Source organism: Lissotriton helveticus, chromosome 5_1, assembly GCF_964261635.1.
Source record: "Lissotriton helveticus chromosome 5_1, aLisHel1.1, whole genome shotgun sequence".
Lineage (NCBI taxonomy): Eukaryota > Metazoa > Chordata > Amphibia > Caudata > Salamandridae > Lissotriton > Lissotriton helveticus.
Window position 1 is genome coordinate 1,228,654,988 of NC_136065.1, and position 26,566 is coordinate 1,228,681,553.

Genomic DNA, 26,566 nt, shown 5'->3' on the forward strand with positions numbered 1-26,566 from the left:
AGTTCCAGTAACAATAGGTCCTGTTCAACCTGTATTTGATCAAAGAAATACAAACAAAACTGGATTAACTATTCCTTTAAATACAGAAATTCAAAAGCCTGCTGAAAAATTTTATTCAGACTTGACTGAATTAAACACTTCTAGATCGAGAATGCCTGATTTAACTTTCAATGAGGATTTATCTCCAAAAACACCAATGGGTGCTATGTCAGATGTAGGAAGTCCTGAAGTCAGGGTAACCACACCAAAACTTGATGTGGCCAAATTAAAAGCGAATATTGAAGAATTAATAATTGGAACAATTGGCCCAGATAGTTTAAATTACTATCGGGATGATGAACTATTATTCATTTGCAAAAGTATTCAATGGAAAACGAAAAATAAATATGATCAATTAGAGGATCTAGCTGCAGAACTTGAAATCGATGTGAGTAAACAAAAGAATTTTGCAAAACATTACAGATTAGATTTCTCAGAAAGCGACATTGAGAGTTTGAACTCAATGGGAAGAATAGTTCACATTAAAGATTTAATTGTCTATATCAAAAAGCTAGGAGAATTGAACAAATGGAGAGTGAAATGGACTAAAAGGAAGGAAGATGAAAGATTAGAAAGAATGTCAAAACAATTTCCAATGAGAGAAGTTGCAGGTGGAGGATATGTTCATGTCCCATGGTCGAGACAAGACATTCTGTTATTCACAAATGATTTTCCTAAATTAAGAGAGAAACCTGTTGAGTGGTACAGGCAAGTCGATAGATTTATCAAAGTGTCAAAAGTTCTGTGGATTGATTTGGATGGATTTTTTGACATTGTTGTTCCATCTGATCTTTGGACAGAATGTAAAATATCTATTAGTTGGCCAAAAACAGAACCTGAGCGAATTAAAGAAACAGGTGCCCCAAATCCACTTGTAATGGATTTTTACGAGAAAGTAATTGTTTGGATGAAAAACAAAATTCCACCCAAAGAAGTTGATTGGGTTAAAATAGAAAGAACAGAGCAGGAAACAAAAGAATCAGTTCATTCTTTTTATGAAAGGCTACTGTTAATCTTTAAACAATACAGTGGTTATGAAAAATTAGATGAGAAAGACATGAGTCATTTTATCTATAGATTTGTTTATGGACTAAAGCCTGAAATTGGAGAAATGATCAGAACTAGTATTGTCGGATGGCAAGCACTATCTATTGATGATATTCTGAGAAAAGCAAAATATTGTAGCGATGAATTAGAAGTAAAACAGAAGAAGCTAAAAGAGAAAGCCATGTGGGCACAGGTAAAAGTGGCTGAGCAACAGATTGCCAGCATGGGAAATAAGAACACTAATTTTGTTCAAACTGGAAATACGAACCAGATACAAGGAAAGTTTAAAGGTAATAATTTCCAAAAGAAATTTAGCCCAAAAATAGAAGAGCTGAAACAAAGATTACCTTGTTTTAATTGTGGCGAAATTGGACATTGGAGGGACGAGTGTCCTCATCCTCCTAGAAACTTAAAGAATCCCTTATTGAATCCACAGATGCAGAATGGTGTTAACGTGCAGCAACAGCTACAGATGCAACAGGGGTTAAATGAATTTAATATTCAGCGACAATTACAACAACAGCAACAACAACAGGTGAATAATCGTCAGGACCAGTTGCCACAACCACCTTTTCCGAATTGTGGGGGAGTTCAAAAATATAATCCAAACGTGGGATTTCAGGGATGTGAACAGGTAATAAAACCACAAAAACAGCAAAAGCAGCAAAGGGTTCAAATGCAAAATGCTTCACAACAATTTTTATTAACAGAAAGCCAAGACAGTGATTCTGATGATTATTGCTGACGGTGCCCGAGAGAGGAGGAAGAGTGTGTTGTTGGAGCCACTCTTGAGGTTGACCAGTCTGGTCCTTATGTAAACGGGAAAGTTAATGATGTAGACATCACTTTTCTAGTGGACACTGGTGCTACCCGTTCTACTGTTAGATCAGTGGAAATTGAAAACCTACCTCTCTCTGGGGATACCATCCAAGTTGTGGGAGTAAGTAATCAGCAAATTAAAACAGACTTAACTGATCCAGTACCAGTTGAAATTGGAAATTACAGAGACAAACACAGATTTGTGGTTTGTAATAGTAGTCCAGTAAATCTATTAGGTAGAGACATCCTATGTAAAATGAATTGCAGAATATATTGTTCTCCTGAAGGAGTTGAATTACAAACAATGGAAGAAGATGGTTTGTACAGAATGACAATGATGATGATGGAAGCAGAAGAAACAAAATTGTTTCCTGCATTTGAAGAAAAAGATTTACCTGAAGAGCTAAAAGAAACAGTGAAATCTGAAATATGGGATTTTACTGGGAATGAGATGGGTTTGATGAAAAACGTAGATCCTGTTAAAATTGCATTGAAGCAGGGAATAGAATTTCCAAACACTCCACAATATAAAATGAAAACAGAGACAATTGAAGGTATTACACCTGTAATTGAAAAATTAATCAAACAAGGTGTATTGGAAGAAATGAAGAGTAGCTCTTGTAATTCACCAATTATGGGAGTTAAAAAGGCTAACGGAACATTTAGGATCGTACAAGATTTGAGAAAGGTTAATCAAATTGTTATTCCATGTTGTCCTGTGGTTCCAAATCCAGCAGTGATTCTATTTCAGATTCCATATGATGCTGAATGGTACACAGTCATTGACCTTTGCAATGCATTCTTTACTGTTCCTCTACACCCAGACAGTTATGAAATCTTTGCTTTCAGATTCCAAGGTAAGACCCTTGGATGGACAAGAATCCCTCAGGGCTATACAGAAAGTCCTTCAATCTTTAACGAACTGTTAAAAAGATCATTAGAAGATTTAGACTTACCAGGTAGGTCTACGTTGGTGCAGTATATTGATGATTTGTTAATAGCTGCTAAGACAAGAGAAAATTGTGTAACAGACACAATAATTCTGTTAAATCGCCTTGCAGAAGAAGGACATAAAGTGTCCCCAGCAAAACTACAGTTTTGCAAACAGGAAGTGAAATATCTTGGTCACAGAATTGCAAAGGGAAAAAGACAAGTAACAATAGAGAGAATAAAAATGATTCAAGCAATGTTACCGCCAAGAACACAAAGACAGGTCAGAATGTTCCTAGGAATGGTAGGTTACTGTCGACAATGGATAAGTGGATTTTCAGTAATTGCAAAACCACTACAAAGACTGACCAAATCAGATGTAAAAGATCCAATTATTCTCAGTGATGTTGAGATGGAATCTTTTGAAAACTTGAAAAAGAGCTTATGCCAAGCTCCTGCTTTGGGTATGCCAAATTATGAGAAAGATTTTGAACTGTATTGCAGTGAGAGAGAAGGATGTGCATTATCTGTGTTAATTCAGAGACATGGAAACATAAAGAAACCTATTGCATATTTCTCTGCAGTTCTTGATCCAATTGCAAAAGCATTACCAGGTTGTTTAAAAGCAGTTGCAGCTACAAGTATCAGCCTTGAACAAAGTGAAGGAATCATTATGGGATTTCCTGTCAAAGTTTTTGTGCCTCATTCAGTTGAAATATTACTGACAAGAGGTAAGACTCAACATTTAACAAGTAGCAGATTGACAAAGTATGAGAAAATCATACTAGGAGCAGATAATGTTTCGATTTCAAGATGTTTGAATCTGAATCCTTCTACATTACTGCCTGATTCTGAAATCGTTAATGACATTGAGACAGAACATGAATGTTTAGATGTCATGGAATTCTGCACAAAACCAAGAAAAGACATCAAAGACAGACCTTTGCCTGAATCGGATTTTGTCTACTTTGTAGATGGCTCATGCTTAAGATCCGAAGGTGGTGTCTTGAAAGCTTCATACTCAGTTTGTACAGTTGAAAACATTAAAGAAGCATCATGTCTTGAAGGAGTTCGTTCAGCTCAAGTAGCTGAATTGATTGCTTTAATTCGTGCATGTGAAGTATCAAAGGATATAAGAGTTACCATCATTACTGATAGTCAGTATGGGTACGGAGTTGTGCATGATTATGGACAACTCTGGTCACAGAGAGGATACATGACATCAACAGGGTCACCAATTAAAAATGCAGTTTTCATTAGAAGATTAATTGAAGCAATACAATTGCCAAAAGAAATTGCCATAGTCAAGTGTGCAGCGCACACTAGAGGAACTGATTATATTTCCAAAGGAAATGCCTTCGCAGATGAAACAGCAAAGTACTGCGCAAGGAAAAATTATTCTTACAATCGGAATAGAAGTACAGAAACTGATTCAAATTCATTAATGCTAACAACTATTGTAGAAACATGGAATGAGATTAGAGATTTACAAAACGAAGCAGATGATGAAGAAAAAGACCAGTGGTTAAGATCAGATTGTAGACAACGTGATGAAGATGGAGTGTGGGTTTACAAAGATGGGAGAGTAGTTTTACCAAATTGCATGATTTCTGACATGGCCAGATTATATCATGGTCCTGCACATTTAGGAAGAGATTCTATGGTCAGACTGTTTAAAGAAACATGGTTCAATACCAAATTTAGAACCATTGCAGAATCTTTTTGTCAAAGGTGTTTATCATGCCAACAAATGAATCCAAACAGAAAATCAGTGGTGGGGACAGGAATAATTGGTCGAGAGGGTGGTCCCTTCACCAGGTTACAAATAGATTTCATTGAAATGCCCTTACACAACTGTTTGAAATATGTACTTGTAATTGTATGCTTGTTCTCAAGGTGGGTAGAGGCTTTTCCTACACGACATTGTGATTCAATTACAGTAGCAAAACTAATGCTCAGAGAAATCATCCCAAGGTACGGTTTTCCAGTCACTATTGAGAGTGATGGAGGAAGTCATTTTGATAACAAACTGTTGAAATTAATTTGCGAAGCTATGAGTATTGAGCAGAAAATACACTGTGCATACAGACCAGAGGCATCAGGTGTAGTTGAACAAATAAATGGAACTATCAAAAACAGAATTGGAAAAATGTGTCTAGAGACAGGAGTTAAGTGGACTGATGCTCTTCCACTTGTTTTGATGTCAATAAGAAGTACACCAGATAAAAAGACAGGTTTGAGTCCTCATGAAATTTTGATGGGAAGAGTTATGAGGCAAGCTTTTGTACCTGTAGGTAAACTGTTGAGCATAAATGACAGTGCAATTTTGGATTACTGTAAAAGGTTATCTGATATGGTAACTTCTGTGTCTAATCAGGTGGGAACTGAAGCACAATCAAATGACAAAGTTTTGACACATGATCTGAGACCTGGAGACTGGGTCAGAACGAAAGTACATCGGAGGAGGAATTGTCTATCTCCTAGATGGCAGAAACCTAGGCAGGTAATCTTGATCACTACTAATGCTGTAAAGTGCAGAGGATTGAAGCGTTGGATTCATCCAAGTCATACTATTCCAATACCAACTCCTGAGAGTTCTGATGTTGAAAGTGATACCACAGATGACTCTGATTCTGAAGCAGAAGACAGAACAGAAGGTGAAGTAATTCCAGATTCTGAAGATCGACATCTGGAAACTGTGCCAGTGAATGGAAATCTGACAAGAAAAGACTTAGAAATAATTGAAATAGATTCTGAAGGTGAAGAGAATCTGCTAAAAGGAAAGATAACTGAGGATTCGGTTGTCTATATTGAAGACAGAGAAGCTGAACCGAAAGAAGTTTCAGACCAGGAGAGTATCGAAAGGCAGAGAACAAGCTCTGAAGTAAGGAACAAAAATCCGAAATCTGGGAAGCTAGAGGTAATTGAGGAAGAGGAGGAGAACGAATTACCGAGTACCAGTGATGGAAGACAAAGTGAAGTTCCTGAAGGAGTGAAATTGCCATATAGAGAAGTTCCTGAGTCAATTGAAATTTCAGACTACGAAACTGAGGAAAGTGACGTGGAAGGTGGAAGTGAAAACAGAAAGAAAAGGACTTGGAAATCAGAATCGAATAATTCTGAACCAAAGAAAAAGTACGTGAGAAAAGCAGACTACTGGCCTGGTGGAAGATTGAGAGTCAGATTGATCAAAAAGCCAATAGAACAAGTTGAAGAAATCAGTAGTCAAAAGAGTCCTGGAAAAGAGGTTGGAGTTGGAAGGAAAATAGAGGTGATATCAAGAAAAGGGAAGAGAATAATTAGACCAAACCAGAAATACAAGTCTCCTGAGTGGACTTACTTAGTAATTCCACCTGTTATAGACATATATGATAGTAGTGAAGAAGAAAACGAAATCCAAGAAATTAGTGACAATGATTGAAGTACAGATTTATTAAATTGGCATAAGGCTGAAGAAATCCTGTTAGTTGACACAAGGTCGAAGAAAACTGTCTAATAGAAGAAAACTTATGTATGACATAAGGTCGAAGAAATCTTGTTTAGGGTTATAAAAAAAAAAAATATTTTAAAAGGGGGGTGTATATAAATTTTAAAATTTATTTTTATTTTTTAATTTTATTTTTGAGGCTAAAACTAACCTGAGAATGCCTTACATTAAGGAGAGCACTTCAAAATGCTCTGTTTTTAAAAGATGCTGTAAGATGACTCTGGTGTGTCTGCTCATTTTAGTTCTGCTCTGGTTGGTACTAGCTGTGATTATACCTTTAGAAATGAATAGAGAATTACACAAAGTTAATTTAACAAGCAAAGCTCTGGTTAGCCAAACTAAACATAGTGCATCTGCAAAAGTAATTGATCATCAGCCTAACATTCATCAAGATAAATCAATAGGTGATTTTTCAAGCAATACTTTCACAAAGCTTTTGAGTGAATATGTAAAGGTAATGGATGCAAAGGATTGTTATGTATGCGTTAAGTTGCCCGCTTCTGTTTCTGAGGGAGTAACATATAATATGCTTCCTCTCACTTATGCTGTTACATGTAGTGTATTAACTAGTTTATTTTATCAAACTGGTCGTTTAGAATATTACTATTCAAATTATGATGAGATTTTTGCTAATGTCAAGATTGATAATGCTTTAAATAAGCATAAGAAAGCTAAACAATTGAGAGAATATTTCCTTGTTACTAACGAACTCACTTATGAGTATGCTTACAAGAATAATCTAACATGTAAATTAAGTGCTGAAGGGAAGAAATTTCTGAATATGGTTGAGGAGAGAAGAGCAATTTATAAGAGAAATGAATTAGTCAAGCAGACTAAGTCATCATTCTGGCAAAAAGAGGATGAGAAACTAAATGGCAAAATGCTTGAAAATATTGCAATTCACATAGACAAGCCTGTTAGTGGAAAGCTTTGTATTAGAAGAGATAACACACTTTTTGATAATTATTTTGTAGGTGCAAGCAACTGTGAAGATACTTATCAGATTATGGGAGGTTGGGGATTTAAAGGTGGAAAAGATCCTATCTTTCCTGGAATTTATTTTGTTTGTGGTGACAAAGCCTACTACAACCTTCCAGACCATTGGTATGGAACTTGTTATGTGGGAATTGTTTTTCCTAAAGTGTTTCATGTTGACAGAGATTCAGAAGGATTATTTAAAATTCATAATTATGTAAATAGAGCTAAAAGAGAAACTTTTACTGAAGTTCTGGGAGATATTTTTCAAGCTGTAATACCTTTTGTTGGTATAACCCTAAATGCAGGGAGAATCAGAAAATTGTCCACTATAGTTGATAGATTATCAACTGACACTGCTGATGGATTTCAATTAGTGAATGTTGAAGTTATTGCAATTAGATCCATGGTAATTCAAGACCGTCTTGCTTTAGACATACTCCTAGCAAAGGAGGGAGGAGTCTGTGGCATTTTACATGTCCAACATTGCTGTACATATATACCGGATGAAAGTAAAAATATTGAAATGTATATTAAGAATATTACACAAATGCATTCTGAAATAATTCCTTTAGAAGAAGAAGATTTTACTGGGAAACTTTCAAATAGGTTTCAAGCAATTAAAAACTGGTTTCATAATATCGGAAGTTCAATTCTTGGCAAGATTCTGGCACCTTTGATTATAATTATATTCATTTTTATTTTGACTAAAGTAGGTTGTCTGTTGCATAAAAGAAAGAAGCATTTAAGAGAAAAGAAGAGAATCTATAAACTCAGAAAAGAAGAGGAAAGGGAGATTGAGTTGCAGGAGTTACATAGAGAGCGTCATGTTAATTGCAAGGATTATGCTGAAACAGACTTTTAGGTTTACTAATACAATGAATTTGAATCGATTTCTTATAAATTAAATTTTCCAAAATTTTGAGTGCTGGTGTGGTGATTTGTTAATCACCAGATGAGGGAGTTGATGGAGCGAGATAGAAAACAAAATTTTGTTTAAACTCGCAAAGTCACATTTCCATAACATGAATAAAATTATTAATGATTTGTGATATGTCGTGCTAATACAACCTAGATTAAACTTTACACGTGGGGGGACTAACATGTGTGCTCATAAACGTGCATAAATGTTGCATCTTTTTGTTCGTGCAAAATAATAAAATAATTTATTGTTTTCGTTTTTGTCATTACTAACTGCTGCATACTTAAAATAAGCATGTGCTTGTTTTGCTTTTTCTTGTCTGTGTGATGTCATTTCTACTATTCTAGGTGCATATGGGTCTCATAGAAAAACGGAGACTGGTAAATATAAACGCTGCTTTATTTGTTTGCAATGGCTAGGTAACATTTTGATTAATCGGGTGGGTTAATTATTTAGTAAACCATGGGGTGGATACAGAATATACTTTATTTCTTACATTAATACTTTTCTTGTGTTTGTTTTATACTAGAAATCATAAGTTGCCTGCTTTTGAGGCCTAGCTATTTGAGCCGCAAAATAAAAGCTGATCTGAATTTCTGCAGAAAGTCACTAGACGCCCATTCTGAATTAAAACGTTTATTGAAGCTGCATTCACAAAGCAAGAACTGATGAGCTGACATCATTCTGTCGGACATGGCCAAGGTCGAAAGTGAACTTTTTGTCAGTCCTTAACTTGGCATCCGCGGAAGTTGCACTGTAAGACTATGGAAGCTGCGAAGATGACTTAAAACAAAGTTGCAATCGCAGGAAGCCTCTGGCTTCACGTGGAAGAGACAATGGTCTTTGTAAGACATGATTTTGTGGAACTTTTTAAGAATCGGGTGACATGTCACTTGTCACTCTCAGCCAATGGGACGTCGAGTATTTCTGAAAATTTTCCTTCGCTAGTTTAGTTAGCGTAGAAAGGTATAAAAAGTCATGCCCTTAGGGTTGGGCTGGCTGCTGCTTTCTGACTTTCCGATGAGGGTGATGTGCTGCTGGACTTTGCGTGGAGCACGTAAGAATCCTCAAAGAACTTTACTTTAATTTCTGTCTATTTAGCTCAGTTAGGGAAATAGGTTTTAGAAATGCTAAACTTTATATAATTTCTTTAAATTGATTCAATTGCTTAAACTGTATTTTTCTTATTTCTTACTATCATGCTTGCTTTAATGCTAATAAAATTTAATTATAAAACTTACAACTTATATACCATAATTTAGAAAATAAAATCTTACTTTTGACAAACAAGCTGGTCTTGGTTATTTAGAAGTATAGGTTACCATTAGCTAGATCACGTCGCCTATGGTGGTCGTTTAAATGGTTGAGTTTTATTCTAATGACAATATTCTTTCTGCAAATGTATAAAAATGTATATATTGTGTAGATAATGTGTATATAGATTTATTCTGACCACCTGATTCAGTAGGCCCAAAATATATCAGGTTCATAAATGGGTCCATGTTTAGTATAGAATTTTGTTTATAGGTTATGAAGTTGGGTAGCGTAGTTTATGATATATTTTCTATAGCCCGCTGGATCAAGTGCAGTATGTCTAAAGGGTGCTGACCCTTTGTATATATTTTGTCAATAACACAAAAGGCAACTGAATATGCACGCATCTAGAGTTAATGGTAAGATATTTAAATATAGCAAACTTTGTTTTTTACTAATTTACTGCCCTTAACTGCACCAACCTTAGTAAAAGCAAAGCACAACAAACTCACTTTGATGCATTCAAATTAGGGAGGGATAAAATCTAGAAGAAGGACAGCGACATAAGCCGTTGTAATGGTCATATTGGAAATTTACTTTGGGATAGTTTACATTAAGGGCTCCTGCCCGTTTCTAAGGTAATTTATAATTTATTTGATATGAAATAGACTTTGCATAAGTTTGATGGTGTGGGGTGCAGTAAGTATGTGCAGTTCGTGTACCAAGTGCTAACCGATGCCTGATTGGCTTAAGATCTAACTATATCCCACATTTTTATTGAAATGAAATGATTTACACCGAAATATCTGCACAGTGCTTAATTTGAAAAATATAGTGTGCTAGTCCGACCCTTTTCTCAGAAACCGGTGGGTGGTACAATAAAAGGTTGGCACACAGAATACCAAGAGTGATTAGTCTTAAATCCACCTAATGCTTCTTTAATCCACTGACAGACACTCCCTGTCCCTTTATCTCACTCTTGCGGATTACTGCATTCTTCCTTTGTGACAGTTTTTCCTTCTTTCTCTTCTTCCATCTTTCTGCTTTGTGCATTTTCCCTAACTTGCATAGTGTTGTGTGAGCATGTAATGACTGGGAATGTACGACGTTACAACGCATACATTTACAATACATGCCTTTACAATGCAGTTTTTACATCGCAACATCCTTTACAATGCATTCTTTTACATAGCATGCCATTACTTCGCATTTTCAGAAACTATCTTTACAACGCATTCCATTACATCGCATGATACCTTTACAACGCATACCATTACAATGCATACCATTACATTGCATTTAAGGTAAGTGTTGGATAGTATAGGGGTAAACAATACTATTCTAACTTCAGTGAGTGCAACAGTAGGGTTAGTGTTGGATGGTGTAGGGGTCAAAATTACTATTCTAACTCCAGTAAGTGCAACAGTAGGGTAAGTGTCGAATAGTGTAAGGGTACTATGTGTTGTAATGGTATGTATTGTAATGACTTGCAATGTAATGCCTGCGTTGTAGTGCCAAGCAATGTAATGACATGCGTTGCAGTGACATGCAATGTAATGGCTGCGTTGTAATGACATGCGATGTAAAGGAGGTTGTGATGTAATGAATGCTATGTAAAGGTAGGGTGATGTAAGACTGCATTGTAAAGGTTGTTTCCCAATGACTGGAGCTTTGTGACTCCTGATTGATTCTTTAGGTCTGTGACATAAGCGTTAGAGCATAGTGAATTGAATGCAGGTTTAGAATGTTGAGTTCGCTGTTACACACAAAGGAATAAAGAGGTGTTGTACGAAGCGTAGTCAATGGCGAGTACACCGTCTGGATAGGATGCTACAGCTGGTGATGAAATAGGGGATAATTAACCCGAAGATCAACAGTGCTCTCACAGAGAGTTTGCTGTGATCCAGCAAATTGCTTGTACGGCCACGTGTGGCCACGTGTGCCTCCGTCGAGGTGCGAAATCAACATTTGGTATATGTGTAGTCAAAGCACAACCCCGGTACTGTGAAAAGCGTTTGATGCTAATGAAAGCATCAGTGAAAAGTCTGCACATCAATGGCTGAGAACCTGCTGAGAGACCGCGCAAAGAGGTACATCACCACTACGCAGATCAAAGCCACATATTCATACTGAGTGACAACACTAGAGGCAGATTCACCTAGAGCGGGGATTGGAATTGTGACCATTTGCTTCTCCAGTGGAGACAGAGAAGGAGGTCCTGTTTCCTGGCATTATCAAAGATGATCCAAAGGCCAGCTTGTTGCAAGATCTCAGGTGGGGTTTGCATGAAAAAGATCACTACACAACAGAGGAGAGAGCTGTGCTCTCCACGTCAGTGAGTTACACAAATGGTTACAATGCTGCCGCCTTCTTGAAACCACCAGCGCCATTGGATACTGACAAAAAGTTGAATATTAGTGACAGAGGGACTGCCTAGATAGAGACATTTGATGATATAATTGTCGCGACTGAAGAAGCAGATAACAAGAAAATTATCAAGTACTTTAAGAATCTTGCTGGTGAAGGTGTGAAAGAAGTCATAAAGAAAATGCAGACAGCTGATGAAATTACATACAATCAATTCAAACCAGCTTTGAACCTCAAATTCAATCCAGTGTCAAATGTAGATTATGAAAGATACATCTTCAGTCAAGAAAAACATAAAACAGCAAAACCATCAGCAAATTTGTTGAGGGACTGGATACACACGTCAAATACCTTAAGTTCAATTAATTTAATGATAAGTAAGTTATACGCCTAAGAGTGATTGACTGATGCTTTTCAGATTCGTTCAGATGACAAATGCTGAAAGAAACTGGAGAGAGTTGTCTTGGCTGCCAGAACTGAAGAATGTGCAGATGAAGAAGCTGCTGACATAGAGGCCTGAGGTGCCCAGAATGAGTCAGTCGTGAATGTGAGAAATAAGGCAAAGCACAAAGCAGAGGGAGAAAGTGAATTCTCGACAGAAAAAGAATTTGTGTTTCAGGTGTGGATTTCCATTTCAAAATGAAGGTAAATGTCCAGCCATTGGGCAAGTCTGCAAAAGCTGTGTAACAGAGAACTATTTTGTGAAGGTGTACAAGGCAAAATAAAAAGTAGTTGCATCACGGTGCAAAGACCATATGGTGGCTCGAATGTTCCAGAAGCGAAGTTCAATCCATGCCCAGAAGTCCAAGTGACCACATCAGCTAAGGCAAATCAACACCAATCAAAGTTGATAGACATTTAAATCTTTGTCAAATAGTTCTTCCGTGTCAATATCAAGTGAAAGTGAAGAGGATGGGCGTGCCGAGTCCATGTTCACCTCAGAGAAGCATGCATATGTTGAACTGGATGCCTGTGAGGAAAAACATTGGCCCAGGAGAAACCGACATGACAAGGCTGCAAAGTCATTGAAACCTTGTCGGAAGATTACACTAAAGGTCAATGGTTCTTCAATACCTTTCATTATTGAGAGCGGTGCATCCATAAATTTTATTCCTGAGGAGAAATATAACAAACTGTCTCCAGAGCCCTGACTTAAGCCACTGAAGGAGAACTACTTCCAGTTCCGCACATTGCCGACATGATAACACAATTTAATGGGGAAAAGGTATTCTCTTGCCTGGATCTGAATAAATGATATCATCAGTTGGAACTCGAGGAGAAGTGCAGGTACATTACAACCTTTTCTACAAATGTTGGTCTGTTCTGTTAATGAGGCTAAGTTTTGATGTGTCATCAGCTGCAGAGCTATTCCAAGATGCCATTCAACATATCATACAGGCTGTCATGAATGCTTTCAATTACAGCAATGTCATATTGTTTTTTGGAGCTACACAGAAGGAGCATGACAAAGCTCTCACTGAAGGGTGTTAGTTGCTTACTGATGCCGGTTTAAATTTGCATGCAGAGAAATGTGAGCTCCATAAGACAAAGTTAACATTCTCTAGCCCTGTTTATTCGGATGAGGTCATGACACCTTATCCTGCGAAAGTGCAAGCACTATCAACTGCCAGTTTTGCAGCTCGGGAGTCTTGTTCTCTAACCCGGATGAAAGACATGCCGCGAAAGTGCATTTGTGTGGATGAATGTGGTGGCTGTTGTATGTTGAGGGGAAACAAAACAGGTATGATTTTCTTTTCTAGCTGACTCTTAGAACGTAACATAAAAGTGTACAAGCAAGCTGAACCAGAAGGTGTTTTACAACTGGTAATATTGTTCTTTTGACTATTTGCAATCTCGCGGGTGCTGTTGACACTGTGGTGGCATGCTCTGTATTCGGCACTGTAATAACCCTGCTCTGGCACTTATCTTAGGGGTGGGGAGTATGGGGACTGCCTGGGGAACTGAAGACAGACACAGGAAGCTGTACCTAACGGTGACTGTGGCTGCACAAGCTGACTCTCAGTGGCTTGCAAACGAACATGTGACCATACTTAAACACTTTTTTTGTGGGATGAAAGATTGTTTTTGTTCCGCCAAACTGATTGTTAACTTTCGTCCTCATAAAACTACCTCTGCTCCAATGCAATTTAATGGGGGAATTAAATCCCAGCTTCAAAGAGAAGCATCTACTTGTTAGAAGGGCTTATAAAATAGTGGTACGGTCATAAATCAGTTGTGACCCATGAAGCTTTTACTTGAGGCGTGCTTATGAATTTATACATGTGAAATGGCTTCCTGTATTTAGCCTATTCATAACTATGGGTCTTATTGAATAAAGCACAATCAAAATCAGTAGACTATTTTATTTAACAGTTTATATGTCACCTTTATGCATGGCCAAAAGCAATACAAAACATGACAAAGTAAGATTAATAGTTTGTTAGTTAGTTATGGCTAAAAACATTCACATTAACAACCCCAAAAGCCTAGAGCTCGGCCGCTGCCATGATCTATTGGCTTTGTCAATGCTTGTTTTGCTAGTTGCAGTCAGGCCCACTCTCTATTCAAGAACCTTCTATAAATGACCCAACTTTGTCTTCACCCCAGTATCACCGTCACCAGTACCAATTGCAGCACCAGGTGACGCGTCTCTCTCTCAGGTTGTCATTGATTTCCATCATCAACAGTTTACAGTAAGTCTGACTCCTGAGCCCTCAGCCCTTTGTACTGTCTTTATAGAATGACAAATGGCTTGCACTTTCAGCATACACAAACTGGTTTGCTGAAAGCAGGTACTATCAAATGCAAACAATAAAATTCAAGCCATTTGTTAGGACAGAAACTAAAACACAGGGCTTGGTAACAGATTTCATAAGATAGCACTGTGGGTATTGCCTCAGGCTGAACTCTGTTTTAGTGTAATGTAATCTTTGAGTTAGGAAATCCCAGGAGGCCCGACTTGCCTTTGAAGCAGGGAGTAGTTAGCAGGTATGTTAAGGAGTGGATTGTTACTTGGAAGCAATTATGGATGATCTAAAACTAGAATGTTATTTTTGTAGCACAGGAACTACTAGGAGTGATAGCATGATGTTTCATCATGTGGTAAATAATCGTTTTTGCAATATCTAAAGCTTTAGGATTTAAGTATTGCAGTAACACATGGCACAATTACTGCTGTTCATTCCTGTGAAGTGCTAGTTACAACAATTAACATTCTATTTTCAGATTTGCTAACACTTGTGGAGTGCCTACTTCCTTTAGGAAACAGCCTTTACACTGCAACGGTTACAATGCATGCATTTGCTCTGCAGGCCGTTGCAATGAAAAAGGTGGGTAGCAGTGGGTAACAGGTGTTGGATTTAACTCCAACACCTTCCCTACTGTTGCACACACTGGAGTTGGAATAGAAAATTAAACTATTCCAACTTCCATCACTCCCCCAACAGCAAGTCGGGGTAAAGTTTGACGTTGGAACGGCATGCATGCATTTTAACGTCACATAACCACTTCCTTTTAATGTTTATTCCTTGCTGTCTCGTGTCTAGTTCAACAAATCACAATAACTTATATTTCCTCAGTAGATTTAGTTTGTAAAGGTATATCAATAAATAAATCTCTAAGGTACTCACTGCATTGTTATCTCAAAGTCTGTTATGAAGTTCTCAGGTTAGAACGAATAAGTAGCTACTTACTTAATTTTCATATGAAATCTCTTTATTAATGTCATTATTACACTTTTATACATTTTCTTGCTTTCTTGGATCTTCTTGAAAATGCACCATTTGCCCATTCATTTTTCAAAAATTCCCAGTGGTGAGCCTTCTGGAATGGTTGGTCTTGCTCGCTACACTCGCTTGTCACAGGAAACTAATCTCAAACTTTTACACCCCACCACTTTCAGATGTCACCAGCTTTCCCTGAACTAACTTTAATTTCAACTTGAACTATTTTCCACACTCGTTCCAGGCTTCTAGTTTTCTCTTTTGATTTGCCTTTGCTTGCTATCTCAGGGCCATTGCAAATGCGTTTGAGTATCCTTCCTGCCAACATCAGTCTGAAGGAGTACGAGCCATTGAAGGAAGGATATTACACCATCTGCCCTATTTGGGATTGATGGTGTAATGCTTTTTTTCCTGCCTACTTTTACCAGGAACATCATGGCAGTAAAGGACAGTAAAAAATAATATAATTAACCCAAAACACCCTGGGATAAACCTCAGATTATACGGCTCATTAGTTTTTGGTAAAAAAACATAAACTCCCAGTTTGGGGGTATGTTTTTAAAAACAAAAAACCGTTTAACAGGCCACCATCATGGTTGATGGCAACATCTGTCAAACGTTTCCTATATTGACAGGAACCACCACAATGGCAGTTTTTGTTAATTGAAAGAGATGTCTGTGGGATCTGCGAACATCTCTAAATTTAGTGGACGTGATGTCCATTAAGCAGATGCAATAAAATATTCGCTCTTATGGCGTGGTGGTGGGTTCCAGAGGGCAGGGGCCACCAGGTGTTGTTCCAGGCATCCGGATGTGGGCCTATGAAGAGTACTTCGGTTTTGTCTGTGTTCAATTGTAGGCAGCTTTACTTCATCCACCTGGCGACTGATTCCATTTCATCTTGAAATTAGTGTTTTGTGATTTTTCGCAATGTTGGGTTCGTTGTATAGTGAGAGGAAGAGTTGTGTGTCGTCTACCTAGGATATGAAGTTGAGTCCTTAGGTTCTGACGATGGCAGGCAGAGGGGCCATTTAGATGTTGAACAGGGTGGGGTTGATGGAGGATCCTTGGAGGACTCCACAGGATGTTGGCGTGGGCTCCGAGATAAAGGGAGGGAGCCTGACCCGCTGTGTTCTGACGGAGAGGAATGAGCAGATCCAGTTGAGGGATTTGTTCCAGATTCCTGCATGTGGAGGCTGCTTTCTAGGGTGCGATGTGAGACTGTGTGGAAGGCCGCAGAGAGTTCTAGGAGGAAGAGGGTCACTGTCTCTCCTCTGTTGAGGAGAGAGCGGATGTCGTCAGTCATGGTGATGAGGGCGGTCTCTGTGCTGTGGTTCTTCCTGAAGGCTGATTAAGAGGGGTTGAGGATGCTGTTCTTGCTGTGAAGATAGGGTTGAGGGTGCGTCCTGCTGAGTGAGTTGGTCCTGGTACAATCTGATTGAGTCTGATGATGTGGAGGTTTTCCAAGAGGGAGGTGGAGTTGGGGTCTTGGCGGCTGTTGAGGTGGAAGTTGAGGTCACCCAGCAGAATGTAGCTGGTGGAGGTGTAGGTGCTCAGGTGGAGGTTGGCCTTGTGGACGACGGCAATGCCTCCTCTGTGGTGGTGTGGGCAGTCCTTCCGGGTGATTTTGTATCCTACAGGGAGGGCAATTGCAATGTCAGGTCACGAGGTGGCGCTTGTCCAGGTTTTGGTGAGGAAGGTGATGTTGGGAGTGTTGCTGTCAAGGAGCTCCCAGATTTCCGTGGTGTGTCTGTGGAGGGAGCGAGCATTGAGGAGAAGGCATTGCAGGGTTTGGGCTGCGGTGGGGGTGTTGGTGGTCGGCGGAGGTGGGTCCTGGGTTTTGGCAGTGTTGAAGGAGTGGTGTCAATTTCGGCAGGTGAAAGGACTGTGGGTGTTAAGCTGTGAGGAGAGCTTGCAGTTGTTGGTCTTGCTGTCGGCGAGTACGTGGAGAGCCATTGCACTGTAGCATTGGTAGGTCGGAGAACCAGGGTTCCTGGTGCTGATCACGGTCAGGTCGTGGATGGGTGCGGACGGTCTTGCCTTTGGCGTGCCGGTGACATGGCCGCATAGCGGCCTTTATTGAGTAGAGGTCGGGACGGAACAGCTGGGAGGCGAGAGGCAGGAATGGGGAAAAACACGGGAGTTGGAGAAACCGCGGGGGCAGCAGAGGGGGAAGTAATTCAGTGGAAGACTGACTAGAGCCTCAAGAGTGTCGGTAAACTAAGAAATTCTGACAAATTCAGAAGGAAAGAACATTTAAATTAAAGAAGAAAAGGAAATAACATTTAAGGAAAAATAGCAGCTGGCAAAGACAGAGGCCAGGGCAGTCCAGTTGTGTTTGGGACGTGAACCACAGTTGCTTACAGGCAGAGGCACGGGCAGAGCACTGCCTGAGCTAAGGAGCTGTGCGTTGGGAGAGCCGGCACCCAAGGGGCATGAATATTTAATGTCTTACGTGTCAATGAAATGAAAAAACCCCAAAGTCGTTTTTCTCAGTTGCAAAGTTTGCTTTCCCATAGGTCGACACTGGTTTACAGTATCACCTTTAGTAAGTCCTAAATTCAGTTTGGGAATTGGTAGAAAAATGGTCAAGGACTCATTTTAATAGTAATTTAAAATCCAACGTAATGGTTACAATGTATTTTGTAATGCTATTTTGGAGCTGACACTCTTAGAAAGTTGTCATTTTCCTGCCTAAACAAAAAGGCGTTCACACCAGTGTCCAGTTGGCACCTAACCACTGATGGCTCCTCTGTAGAGAGTTTTGTACTGCTCCAAGACAGTGGACAAAGGGCTCTGAGTGTGAGGAGTGGTCTTCTCCCTCGACAGAATGGCCTGGGGTCTTTGCTCAGCCCCTTCCTGAGCCTCAAATGATATTTGTCCTGTCATTGGCAGATGAACCTCACACCTAGGCCTGCCTATCTTTTGTCTGTCTAGGCAGACCGGCACCAAACCCAGTGAGAGTGGAGGAACTGACTAGAACTGGCTTAGGGATTGATAAAGGCCTGCCCATCCCACAGGCTGGTACAAGGCATTAAAGTGGAACTCATAGACCTCTTCTCCGAAAACACCTGGCCTTGTGAAAAATGAAAAGGACTGTCCTGCTGTCTGAAGAATCTGAAAGAAGATCAGACCTGCTTGCCTTGAACCCAGGACCATAGAAGTGACTTCAAGGGTCAGTTGGCTGACTTTCTGTTTGAGTTACAAGAACACAACAAGCTTCCAGAGGTGATCTCAGCATGCATATTTCCAGAAAAAATTCTAGGTTTGAATGCAGAGGACTTCATCAGGACTGACAAAGAGCAGAATCCAATTAACATCAAAGCCTCCAGAAGCATGAAATTCAGACTTTGCGTCCACTGAGCTTTCTCTCCTTTACGATATCTGCACTGCGACCCCACACTCTTCAGCAGCCTGCCGTCATCGAGCTCTGCTTCAGAACTAGGTTGCAACTTGCGTACAGACAACTAGTTGACGACCACTTTTTCTCCATAGAGGGTTCAAAGCCCAAAGATGAGCTTTCCACCGGTACAAACTTGGTCTCTTAGGACACGTGGCATTTCATTGTGGCCCACCTTAACTTTTACTCTGCCCTGGTATTTCGTGACCAGATTACTACAGTTGGCATCTCGAGCATTTTTAAATAGAAATGTAAAAAATCATATCCCCATTTCTGCTTATTGGATTTGTGTTGTTTTGGTGTTATTTTATTTATTAAAGAATTCTCTATTTTTCCAAAATTGGTTTGGGAATTTTCTTGTGTTGAGTTTTCTCATTATTACTAATTGGGTACTTCATACATACTTTAAACATTGTCTCCAAGTTAAGCCTGACTGCTGAGTGCCAAGCTACCAGAGGGTTATACGCAAGTTTATTTAGTGACTTAAGTGGTTCATCCTGATTTTTTTTTGGAATGGGTTCTCATCCCCCTCAAATAGTCTCAATCAATGTTTTACATGGTTCGTGTTAAAAGACGGATATCCCATAACTATAAATCTGATACAATGAACAATTCATCATCTCATGACTTGACATGGAGAAGCAGTCACCCATATGAAATGAATTTCTCCTTTTGGTGAACTCCTTATACTGCAAAAGTACTCAGTTGAGCTGTTGTGTAACAACAAAAGCATGTAGTGCACATGCTTGGAGACAAGCAAAATGATACACAATATGCATATGCATGCTAGCCGCAGTAGGGATTTCAACCCTGCAGCCGGTAAGTTGATTTTAGAGAACACCCATTCTGCTGTGGTTATGTGAACTTAAAGTGATATTGCGTTCGTTGAATTTAGTATTTTCGTGTTTTTGCATACTTTTCTTTTTGTGGCCTTAATGCTCAACTGTTGATCATGTTATGGTAGATGGCAACATCAATTCTGGAAATTATAGGTTATTAAATTCCTCTTGTATCTAGGGAGCAATAAGAGTATATACTTTATTTTTTCACCTTCTCTCTGTGAATCAATTTGAACTGTAGGCTTTATAAACGGCGCATGGAATTCATTTATTTTACATGTGCACCAATAATGTCCATCATTGTTTTCCTCATCTTTTGTAAATTAAATGCAATTAACTGCTGATGTAATTTTAAACGTATTTGTATGTATTGTGATTGTACTTTTGAGGTCATGTTGACCGAAATAAAGTTTATTAAAAATAAGATTATACTCTTTGACATTCACTTGTAGTAGCCCATTAGTGAATTCTTTCTCACTCTTACACTGGTAATTGCTTTTTGACCATCTCCAAAAGTGATGATCTGTTTGGCTACAAACACTCTAGATGTGGAACAAAACACATATGGTTTAATGTTAGACCACTGGTGGCTGCTGGAACTCAGTGATCCAATGTGGCCTTAAAGAATGTGATTACTGTGACTGATTCAGCTGAAGCAGCCAGTGGGAACTTATTTCCTGGTGCTGGGCACTGGGTGAGACAAATGATAAGTTTCAAACCTATGTAATGTTTGAAATTAAACTATCTCTGCCCAGTATATTACCATTTTCTGAGATGACAACCCACTATTAGACTGGTACATAAAAAGGCTGAATTCCCTGGGATGGGAGGGGTGTATGGGGAGGACTGATACCTATGGTCTTACACTACTGGTGAATATTTGAACTCCTATTTCAAATAATCACACATTACATTAAATCATTATAGAACATTCATCGAGGTATCTGCATTGTGTTTTGGGGTAGATTTCTAATTGCACTTACAACTCAGTTTAGACTCTGCTTGAGTGTCATAGGTCTGAATATGAGTTCTAGAAACCTGGCATTTGGTTCTAACTCAAACTATTTCTGTGTTTTCACAGGTTCTTCAAGTACCAGAGCACCACTTGTTACAGGTATTCAGCCAGTAGTGTTGTAATGCTTCGCCATCCTTTGTGCTGTCTGTAAATTCAGTTTGGCAGAAGCCTTTTTAGCTGAACTCTGTGCCAGCAGTCATTCTTAGATCCAGCTCGTCTACCTTGAATTCATCAACTTCAGTAGCAGGACTAAAGCATATTTTTCTCCAAAGTCAGAATTTGTCACATATCCATCCTACTTCAGCCTAAGCTCTGACTACTAATCCTGTCCTCTCTACACTGAGTGCAACTCCATCAGTTTCAGAATATGCCCAATTTATCATCCCAACCATCTCTTAATTTAGACCACACCAACAGGTGAGGCAATTTTTGGTGAATAAAATCGAACCAGAAGGCACAATCTTTGGTGGATGTCAATCCTCAGCTCAAATATAACTATTTGGGACCAATGTATACCTAGATTTTTAACTACACAGACTTTTCAGAGGGGGGCATTTGCAATTGCTTTTTGACTTGGTAAAAAAACTCTTTTTTTGGAGATTTTTGAGCCGCACCAGAGGATAAACCACAGGTGGGAAGACATTGACCTAAAGGCTCTCACCGTTCTTTGATGGTCCTCAGCTCCCAGACTCACTCGGAGCAAACTGGCAAAGCTCAGTTGCCACTTCAAGCCAAAATGTGACAAGTCAATATTTATGTCCTAGCAATCCTAGCACACTTTTATATATTCCAGAATCTCTCAAAGCAATGAGCTGCTTTCATCTTATCCCAGCTAGGGTTCGATGATGCCTCATCTCCTCCACTTATATCAAAAGACCTTGAGATGTCATTTGACCTCATGTTTAAACAGTACTTGCTTGGAAGTAACAGAGACTATTTTTTTAGTGATGGCAAACTTCTTTTTAGCTGCCAGTAATCTATCCAGACATCCACATTACACATTAAAATATTTTTAAAGCCCACACATCAGGCAGTTTGGTTGAATATATCCCACCTCTGTGTAACATCAGACATATGGTTATAACTTATTCATCCTTGTAGCAGTCGGACTAAACTGTACGGATTTACCAATGACATCCAGTAGGGCTCTTGAAGTTGGGACTAGTGGAAGAAAGACGAACACCACAAATAATATTCAGGAACAGTTGAAGCCCTGACCTAGACATGCAGTCACCCCTGTAAAAAGGAGTTCCAATATACTATAGTTAGGTCAAGTCCTCAGCTTAGGAGTGCTAGAAATGGCGTTTCAGGTTGATAGAGTAGGCACATTGTACAAGCCAGAATCACCACTCTAGTCAGGGAAAGCTAGATACACACTATAGGATAACCTGCGCTCACCCTCTGGTAGCTTGGCACAGAGCAGTAAGGCTTATCTATAAGGGCAATGTGTAAAGTATTTGTGCAAAACACACACTCTGACACATTGAAAATTCAAATACATTATATTAGTATGAGTAAAACAAGACCAAAGGGACAAAAATCCCTAAAGTAGAACAGGAGTTGTGATTAAAAGAAATTATAGTGCTGAGAATCATAAAGTGCCAACAGGGGACATCTGGTTGCACTAAACCAAGGTAAAGCCAAAGTTCAGGCTGACCGATGGAGGTCTACAGGACACACGGAGGTCCCACTGAAAAAGTACCTTTGATGGATGAAGCGTTGAAGACTCGATGTGAGGAGCACGGTAGGCGATTCATTGTCGTTGATCCCATTGATGCATGCGATGTGTTGGTTCTGATCTGCCCATGAAGGCTTCATCGACAAACCCCTTTACGATGTAGGTAATGCGTCACTGAGCTGCGCAGTCTGTGGGCGTCAATCTGAACGGTCCGTCGAAGTGATGTTGTCGAGTGGCAGCCACGTCAGCATCGAAAATGTAAATGTCAATGTCGGAATTTGTAAAGCGCACAGCTACCTCCACCGGAAGTGTCCCGGCGCTGTCCGTATACCGCTTAGGAACCCTTCCTGGCTTTCCTGGGAAATGTCCACTCCTGGGCACCCCCCAGGTGCAGCCAGGCATCCCAGCGCTTTTGGGGCCATTGTGGAGACTAAACAAGCTATTGCCCAGAGTTGCAGCATGGGACCCATGATCAGAACAGGCACTGAGGCGAGAATATCCAGTAAGGGGAATTAATGAGCCGGAGACCCGCCGAGGCGGGAATCGAACCCTGGTTACTGGCCAGAGCTCTGCATCAAGGTCTGCCTGCTCTAACCATTGAGCCACACTTCTCCAAGGGAGTTACATTGGTTCCAATCAGTGGAAAGTCCTGGATGCATCGGTTCTGATGGATCAGCACATCAGAAATCACCTTTCAAGAGCCCAGGGATAGATTGCCACCACCTGGCAGGACAAGACTCACAGATGGCAGAGTCCAGGTGCTGTTGAATGGTAGAAGGAAGTTTTTGATGACCCTGAGACTTCAGAACAGGCTGCAAGCCCTTGGAGTCACTCTGGGTTCAAGTGAGATGGTCCAATCCTTATCCTCAGCAGTGCAGAGATTTTCAGGGAAGCACAGCAAAGCAGAAAAACACTTCTTGCAGAGTAGCAGTCATGCAAAGTGGAAATCCTTGTAGCATAGCAGTCTTTTCTCCTGGCAGAGTCAGAGGCCCTCTACTTAGACCCAGTTGTGCCTTTGAAGTGGGGGCAACTTCAAAGAAGTGTCTTTGAAGTGCACTTAGGTCTTTTCTTCGTAGCCCTGACTCCAGACTATTAGTAGAGGGTAATCATTCCTTTGTGTGGGAAACCGGACACTGCCTATTCAGATGTTAATGTCAGCTACCCCCCTCCCTTCCAGCTCAGAAAAAGCCATAAGAATGCAGATGAGTATGCAGACACACCTAATCTTCCTGTGTTTGTGGCTGGCTAGAGAGAATGCACAAAGTGTAGCTGTCACCCACCCCAGATGTGTATTGGAGGCAGACTGCAGGCACACAGAGCGGTAAGAGCAGAGAAATATCCACTTTCTAAAAGTGGCATTTCTAAAATAGTAATGTTAAATTCGACTTTACCAGTAAATAGATTTTATCATTACCATTCCAAAGATATAAAACATGATGCTGCTACTCCTGTCCAATCATGAATTACAGCTTAAACGTGTTTTAAGGAAATCCTAATGTTAACCTATGATAGGAGTAGGCCTGACAGAAGTGGAAAACGAATTTGGGTATTTGTTGTTACCACAACATTTAAAACTTAAAAGTACATGTCCTACCTTTTACTTACACAGCACCCTGCCCTATGGGCTACCTAGGACCTACCGCAGAGCTAACATGTGCAATTAAAGGGGAGTTTAAGGCTTGACAAGTAGTTTTAACCGCTTCCGTGCGGCGCCGATTCCGCCCCTGTGCTGGACATTCCAGAACAGGGTGCGGTCGTGACGGAACCGTTCCGTCATCAGCACAGCTCAGCCGTGACTGATGACGGAACGGTTCCGTCACAAGCATCGAAGGGGTTAAATGCCAAGTCAAAATGGCGGTAAACTGCACACACAGGCCCTGTAATTGGAGGCCTGAAGCAGGTTTGAAAGGCTACTTGAATGGGTGACACAATCGGTGCTGCAGGCCCACTGGTAGCATTTAATTTACAGGCCATGGGTATATGGTGCACCACTTTACAAAGGACTTACAAGCAAACTAATTATGTCAATTGTGTATACGCCAAAGTTACCATGTTTTAGGTGAGAAGCACATGCACTTCATCACCGGCCAGCTGTGCTAATGTGCCTAGAGTCTTAAGGCCTACAAAAAGAGTCAGCAAAAAGAGGAGGTAAGCAGGCAAAATGTTTGGGGGAAGGCCACCCTTAGGATGGTAGGTCTAACATGGAGCAACAAGAACTACAAAACAACCACTGGCAAAGACAATTGGTCTGGTATTTTCTGCCAGCTGTTATAAATTCTTGTCTTATTTGGTCATGGTTTTTGCAAAATATTATTGTTCAGGAAACTGCCAGGCTTTCATCAATCTAAACAAAACATTTAATAACAATTTATTGATTACAGGGCACAACGCCTATTCAGTTTCACAACTGACCTTGTTGTCAGTCATTTTAATAAACAAGAACACCATTCAGTGTATACAATAGGGACAGTACTCATCCATGTACAAAAGAACAAAAAAAAGTATATTCTTGATTGTGTTGATCTTTATTTGGATTTGGTTGAATGGATATTATTTGCTTTTCACACTCTTGTCAACACATCTTGGATCTTTTGTTCATACAATGTGCTATAGCTGGCTTTGTAAAATCTCACAGGTTCTTTGTCTGGAAACTATGATGTGGAGATACTGCATCATGCATTGGAATATCTTTAGCATAACATTGAGTGTTGTATTGTACATTCTTTCATTGAACAGCCTTGAAAAAGTCGTCTATACAACAAAACACATGTCGGCTGTCTGCATCACTCTGTGTCAACACAATCAGGAATATACATGTTTTCTTGTTCTTTTGTACATGGATTTTTACTGTCCTTATTGTATAGACTGAATGGTGTTCATGTTTATTAAAATAACTGACAACAAGGTCAGTTGTGAAACTGAATAGCAGTTGTGCTCTGTAATCAAGAAATTGTTATTACGTGAATGCAGAAAAGTTTTCTCCACACAAAGCAACATTGGGTGAGTGGCACAGTGTTATACATTGAGCACGCCCACAGACGGATCCTTACATTAGACTTTTAGTAAACAGTACGGAGGTGCTGACCGGTGTGTTCTTTTGACACTGCCATTCATGCTGTAATTGTTAAACAAAAACATTGGCTAAAGGCAAAAATGTTGTGTTGCTTTTCAAAAAAACACACATTGCCAAAGCGCTCCCTGGCACTGAAGGGAATTATTTTGACTGTTGATGTGCTTCTTGTGAAAGGGCAGCAAACGATAGCTCATAGTGACGTCAGCAAATCACTGAAGTAGACTGGGACCTTGCCCCTTGGTGCATTCTGGAGTGGGTGGAAGAAAAATGTGAATGACAGAACCACAGACTAATGGATGACGTATGGCTGAAAACCCCCGTAGGTAACTATGTTATACACATAATTGTTGAAAAATCAAATGGTCTTGGCTAACCCAACTTAAAAAAAGCCAGTCAGTTTGCCTTTGGCTGCAGGCATCTTGCCACTGTGAAAGAAAGAAAGGACGGAAGACAGGAAGAGGAAGGGAGGAAAGAAAAAAGAAGGAAGGAAAGAAAGAAAAAAAACAGGAAGGGAGGAAAGAAAGAAAATGGTAAGGAAGAATGTGGAAAGAAAGAAAGAAACAAGAACAGAGAGGAAGGAAAGAGGGAAGCTATCTCTTCCCAATAGATTAAACTGTTCTGAAATGGCCGACCACTATTAGAAGGGTATGTGAAACGGCTCAGGTCCCTGGAATAAGAGGGAGGTAAGAGGAGAAATTACTGGCAACTTGTGTCTTACTTTGCTCTTGGAACTCCGAACGTCCTATTTCAAATATTGAAACTTTAAGTTGAGGCATCATAGAAAGTTCATCAAAGATATGGTAGATTTCTATTAGACCTAAAATTATATTTGGTTTATATTTCATCGGTGTAGCCATAGTTCTTAGATCAGAATTTTATCTTTAGTTATAAAAACTTGGCGCTTGTGTCTAACATACGTTTTTATTAATGTTTTCACAGGTTTTCCAAGCACTCAAGTTCCACCAGTCGCAGGTATACCAGTTTCCCTGTACATTCCGT

The 26,566-nt window shown here is 39.8% G+C and overlaps 1 protein-coding gene across 1 annotated transcript in view; it reads left to right on the forward strand.

The window, feature by feature from the left end:
* LOC144752607 (scavenger receptor cysteine-rich domain-containing protein DMBT1-like) overlaps positions 1-26,566 on the forward strand; it is a 1,088,995-nt gene that overhangs the window by 428,984 nt on the left and 633,445 nt on the right. Inside the window, exons 23-24 of the mRNA XM_078640489.1 lie at positions 20,883-20,915; positions 26,507-26,539. Coding sequence (XP_078496615.1) covers positions 20,883-20,915; positions 26,507-26,539 — 66 coding nt within the window. The remainder of the gene's footprint in view (positions 1-20,882; positions 20,916-26,506; positions 26,540-26,566) is intronic.